Genomic DNA, 6,024 nt, shown 5'->3' on the forward strand with positions numbered 1-6,024 from the left:
ATTATTATAAATTAGGCATATTAAGATAAAGAGATGATACAAAGGATAAAGACTAACTCGAATGAAAAACTGAGACTGAGGCCCTTGAAAGTTTTGGAAATAAGTTCTGAGTTCTCTACATAAACATTTTTTTGTGTCTGGGTGATGTTTTTCTTCTTTATTATTATCATCACTGAGAGAAAGTAAAAAGTTATTCATGTGACAACTAAATGTTTTTTTATCTTCTGTAGGAAAAGATGCCAATCCCCTCTGTTGTGATTGAGCCTGCCTCCAGTAATGAAGGCGATGATGACCGTGATGCTGACATCATCTCTCCCACTGCCATCAGTGACAACGGTGTGACAGCTGGAAACCAGCCTATCAAACACATGAGTCCAAGTGGTGGAGTGTCGGGACTTCCTGATGATTTCCTGTACAAGGTGGGTTTCGTCTAGATACTAACAGCTGACAATCAGCTGAAATCAGCAAATTGAAAAATACATTTGTATTATATTGTTGTTATTATTATTTTGTAAAGAAATGGTTACCACGATTAATTGGATGATGGTATTTCTCTCTCTGCAGGTGGAGACAATGCACGACTTTGAGGCTGCGAATTCAGATGAGCTCGAGCTGAAAAGAGGTGATATAGTGTTGGTGGTTCCTACAGCTTCAGTAGAGGATCAGGTGAGAACAACTGGTGACCCATACAAGTCCAGTAGTTTAAGTCCAACAGCATCCTGAAAGGAAGAGATGAAGAGTGTTGAGAGTGATGTTTGTGTTTGTTGTTGTAGGATGCCGGTTGGCTGACAGGGATCAAAGAAAGTGACTGGTTAACACTCGGAGCTGGTGCTCACAAAGGACTGTTCCCAGAAAACTTCACTCAGTGTTTGGAGTAAGAACTGTATGCAGCTGAGTAGAGGTTCAAGACATTGTTGTCCAAGCTGCCCTGTCAGCATGTAGCCAGCCCCAGAAAAAAACCCTTTTAACCTGCTGCAGCTGTCTGCTGGACAAGTTACGGCTTTCTGTGGTAGATGAAACTTCACAAAGTCACACTTAATAAGTACTACTATTTCCAGGACAACTGAAGATTATAAGCATGATGTTAAGAGTGTGGTCTATCCTCCTCTGGAATTAAAATGTTTTTTGTTTTTGTTTGTTTTTTTGCTGTTGAAAGAAAGACACAAACATGTATGATGTATTTATTGGGAATGTTGCAATCTCAACATGTTCACGCCTACAAAAAGCAGAAAAAAATGTTTCAGAAGAAAAAAAGAACTGTACCTTCTTTGCACCGAGTGTGTTGTACTGATTTTGTTGCTCTGCTGTGGAATATATCAGAATCTGTAGTGCTGTGATCTATTTAATGTTACTGAGTGTTTCATGAAACTCCTGATTTTTCTTTCCAGATGTTATGACTGTTTTCTTTGAATCACTGTTAGTGTATTTCTGTAACATCATGGTTAATTGTGTGGTTTGTGTGTGTGTGTGTGTGTGTGTGTGTGTGTGTGTGTGTGTGTGTGGTGATCTTTTCTTTGGTACATGTGGTGATGATTTAAGTCACTGATGAGTGTTTCTGTGTTTTTGCCAAAATAATATTGATATTTGTCATTTGAGCATTGGCAAACGAACCAGTGCACATTCCGAATGATAATCTTTAATATTTTATGAAAATGAGTATTTGAAGATAAAAAGTCTAAAGATTCTGCCCACTATTGCAAATGTCATTGTATAGCTGTAGAAGTCACGTCTAATGAAGAATTATATTTGCAAGAAACAGAGTCAAGTAGAAGACATTTTAATGTCATCAGCTATTTTAAGTATATTATCACAGGGAAGGTGTCAAGAAATGCAATATACAATCTATGTCATCAGTAAATTTCAGGTCTCCATATTCCAGCAGTTCTGTAGATCAACAAAAGTTGATGTCACTTCCTTTGACAGTGAAATGAAATCTTAATGTAGACATTTTTGTGATGTACATACCATAAACATTTATGTCAATATCAATAAAGACTTAATAGTGAAAAAATTGTTAAGAGTTTTGTTGGGTTGTCCACAGTTCAGTCTTCAGCAACATGAGTGATTTGAGAAATGAGATCATAAATCACTCTCATGCTGTGTTCCCATCAAACGTGATGAGCGCGATTTACTGATGTGAGTAAATGAAAATTCATCGCGCTACTCGCTTGAGTTTGGACGCTGGGCCATAATGTAAAATTCGCGTTATCGCGTCAGACGCGCGAGTATGAGCCTGCCCATTTTCACTAGATAACAACAACAACAACAACAACAACATTACTTCCGCCATTCCTTTCTCTCATCGACTGTGGCTGAGATCACCACGATCACTCCACTGTACCTGCTCTGGAGGTTCCAGAGTCGTCTGAGGGCCAAACGCTGCCGTCGGTTCTGGGTGCATGATACCCTGCAGAGGCGCACTGAGCACAGCGAGTTCCACCGTGTCCTACAGGAGCTCCCCCTGGACGAAGGTTGGTTCCAGCGGTACTTGAGGCTGACTGGGGCCCAGTTTGAGGACCTGTTGCCGAGAACTGGTGCTTCATAGCCTGCCACAACTTGAGCTGTGAGCCTCATTGTTGATGTCTGTGTGTGGGTTAGGTTAGGGGACTGAAACAGGAAACCACAGAGTGGTTCCTGTAGGTGCACTCTCCACCCTACGGATGGCCAGTCCCCCATCCCCATCTTCTTCACTTAGGTTTTATTTAGCGGTGTATTTATTTAATAACGTAGTTGTTTTATAGTTATGTATTATTTATCTTAAATTAAAGTTTATATCAAGTATTATTTTGCTTATTTTTAGTTGTTTTTATTTTTCCATTTTTTTGGTTTTTTTAAGTTTATATTGTTTGGCTTGTTTAGTTAGGATAGGGGACTGTACCCCATCCCCTGCTAGAGGGGAAGGGTGGTGCACTGTCCATCCTCCCAGGGGCACCCCAGCCATGCTGCCCCCCCCCTGTATTTGTTGTGGCGCTTTCTGCCATATTGGACTGTTGTCCAGGCACCATCAGCCATGGTTGTGTACGTGTTTGTGGTGTTTTGTTGTACGTTTTTTGTTTATTTGGTGTATTTTTTTATTATTTTTCTTGTTTTTTTATGTTTAATGTAGATGTGTGTGCACGTGTGTACTGTTTTTATTTTGTGTGTATGTGTCCTTTAATATTGTGTTTTGTGTGTAGGTGTCCTTTAATGTTGTGTTTGGTGTGTGTGTGTGTCCTTTAATGTTTGTGTTTTGTGTGTAAGTGTCCTTTACTGTTTTTGTGTTTAATGTTCCCCTGGGGCAGCCTTTGTTATATAAAAAATATAAACAAAGTAAAGAAAACAATAGTGGAAATGAAAATAGAAATTATAAAAAATTAATGAATAACAAAAAGCGCTTTCCCAAAAGGGGAAAGGAAGATGTCTAAAATAAGAAGAAAAGGGGTAAGGTTAAAGGTTAAAAGTAATCAAAAAGCAGTCAGAAAGAGGGAGAAATACTGAAAAAAACTCCAAAAGGGAAGGATTTTCCTCAAGGGAGAAGTGAGGAGAAAAGGCAAGAGAGGAGACAAAGGGAGGGAGAAAAAGTTTGCCCTCAAGGGGAAAAAAACTGTTGCTGAGCCTTAATTAGTCCTAATGAATCTAGTGCTGTCTGTCGACGTTTCGATCCATATGGATCTTCCTCAGGACCAGCACTCTTGCAAAGTTTGGACCCACTACTGGAGCTGAGACAGTGAGCTGTTTCTCCTCTGGCTGCTGCAGTAGAAGTGAGCTCTGTGAGAGAGTGAGTGAGTGTCCAGGCTCCTCCCACGTGGTTTGAGCACACACACACTAATGGAGGAATAAGCCTGAGCTTGTTCCGAATGAAAATTACAGTAAAACCTGCTGAAATTAATGTTATTGTATAACAATAAAGTCACCAATGATCAGTCATGTGCTCTGCCAAGATTTTTTAACCCCTTGTGAGTCCCCGCTTCCCTTCCCTTGTTTTTAATGTAGCCAAATAATGAGTTTTACAGGTTTAAACCCTCTGATTAATGATTTCCCAGTTTTAGATAGTGTCTAATTAATTATGTGTCTGATTTATGGATCCCTATTTATGTTTTTAAGTATGATCAATTATGTTTACATATCCCTGGATGAGTTTAATTAATTTTAATCCCCTAATTAATGATTTGCCCTCTATGAATAATGCCAAATGAACTATCTGTCTAATGTTTTGATTCCTATTTATGTTTTTAGTGTTGCCAATCATGTTTTTAATTTATCCTGAATAAAATTGCTTGTGTTCCTGTGTATGAATCCTGCTTGTCTTCTGTTGTTTGATTGTGTCCCATGAATTGTGTGTGTTTTTAATTAATGCCATCCCTATTTAATATTTTTAAGAATTTTAGAGAATGTATTTTTAGTCAATTAATTCATTAATTTGTGGTAATGCCAATTAGGTCCATGTGTTAGGGTTTAAAGTGGCTATGGTTAATTGTGTCCCATGAATTGAGTGTGTTTTTTTTAATCAATGCCATCCATATTTAATCTTTTTATTATTTTTTAAATATTTTTAGAGAATGTACTTTTAGTCAACTAATTAATTAATTTGTGGTGATGCCAATTAGATCAATATGTTAGGGTTTAAAGTGGTTAGGGTTAATTGTGTCCCCTGAATTGAGTGTATTTTTAATCAATGCCATCCATATTTAATATTTTTAATATTTTTAGAGAATGTATTTTTGGTCAATTAATTGATTAATTAATTAATTTGTGGAAATGCCAATTTGGTCAATGTGTTAGGGTTTAAAGTGGTTAGGTTTAGGTTAAAAACTGGGTTGGGTGTAGTCTCCAAATAATATGGAGGGTTAGGGTTAGGGTTAGGGGTTAGGGTTAGGGTTAGGGATGGGGTTGGGGTTGGGGTTATGGGTTTGTGTGAAATTATTTTGCTCTGGCCTACTGTACTGTGCAAAGAAAAAGAAGAAGAGGGGGGGGGGGAAAGAAGGGGAAGGAGGGAATAAAGGAAATTGAGATAAATGTAGGAGGGAAAGAAAGAAAGCGAGAGAAAGAGAAAAAAAAAAAAAAAAAAAAAAAAAAAAATTGTTTTGTCTGGGAATTGAATCCTGGTCCAGTGGGTGATAAGCTGTGATGTTAACCTCTAGGCTAAGGGGCCTGTGCAAAAGAAGGGGAGGAGGGAGTTAAATGTAACTAAAAAGGGCAAAGAACAAAATAAAAAAATGTGGAGATGTATGGTGGGGTAAACTGGGAATCGAACCCTGGTCTATTGGTTGATAGGCCGGGGTATTAGCCTCTGGGCTAAGGGGTCTGGACTGAAAAGGAAGGGGGGAGTTATATATACCAAAGCTGGGTAGAAAAATAAAAGTGAAGGAAAAGTGGAGATGTTTAGTGGGTACAACCGGGAAGCGAACCCTGGTCTGCCGTGTGAAAGCCATGGTTTTTGCCTCTAAGCCATATGGTCTGGATGATTTATGGGAAGGTGTAACTAAAAGAAGATAAGATGAAGAAAAAATAAATTAAAAAAAAAAAAAAAAAAAAAAAAAAAAAAAAAAAAAAAAAAATAAATAAATAAAAAAATAAAAAAATAAAGTAGAAGGAGAGGGTGGGTGGGAAGGTGGGGGTTGAGAAAGAAGGAAGTTAGTCATCGTTTAGGCCTCCGGGTACAGTTGTTGCAAGTTTGTGTATCCATATTTTTTCTGCTCTTTTCCTTTGTCCGATGGTCCAGTGGTCGTTGTTTTCCAGTCCGGTGATTATGAGGTGGGTGGGTGAGTGTAGGGTTAGGGGTTAGGGTTAGGGTTAGGATTAGGGAACTGAAAGTCCTGTCCCCCGAACTAGAGAGACAGGACTGGTGCACTGTCCATCACCCCGTAGGACTCCCCGCTAGACCGGACCCCCTTGCCTTCTTTCCTTCTTTGTGCTTGTACTTGCTTTCTTTGTGCCTCTAGTCTTCTGTTCTTCCTTCCTACTGTCTTCTTCTCCCTGTTCGTCCTTCTCGTTATCTATCTCTTTGTTGTTTACTTTGTGTTTGCTGTGTTTGTCTTCCTTGAC

At 38.7% G+C, this 6,024-nt stretch overlaps 1 protein-coding gene across 16 annotated transcripts in view; it reads left to right on the top strand.

Moving 5' to 3' along the window:
• amph (amphiphysin) overlaps window positions 1–2,011 on the top strand; it is a 37,517-nt gene extending 35,506 nt beyond the window's left edge. For all 16 annotated transcript variants that reach the window (XM_033649622.2, XM_033649624.2, XM_033649628.2 and 13 more), the window contains 3 exons: window positions 231–419; window positions 565–666; window positions 774–2,011. In XM_033649622.2, coding sequence (XP_033505513.2) covers window positions 231–419; window positions 565–666; window positions 774–878 — 396 coding nt within the window. In that variant the 3' untranslated portion in view covers window positions 879–2,011. The remainder of the gene's footprint in view (window positions 1–230; window positions 420–564; window positions 667–773) is intronic.
• Window positions 2,012–6,024: the final 4,013 nt, after the last annotated feature.

This window comes from Epinephelus lanceolatus, chromosome 12 (genome assembly GCF_041903045.1).
Source record: "Epinephelus lanceolatus isolate andai-2023 chromosome 12, ASM4190304v1, whole genome shotgun sequence".
NCBI classification, from domain to species: domain Eukaryota; kingdom Metazoa; phylum Chordata; class Actinopteri; order Perciformes; family Serranidae; genus Epinephelus; species Epinephelus lanceolatus.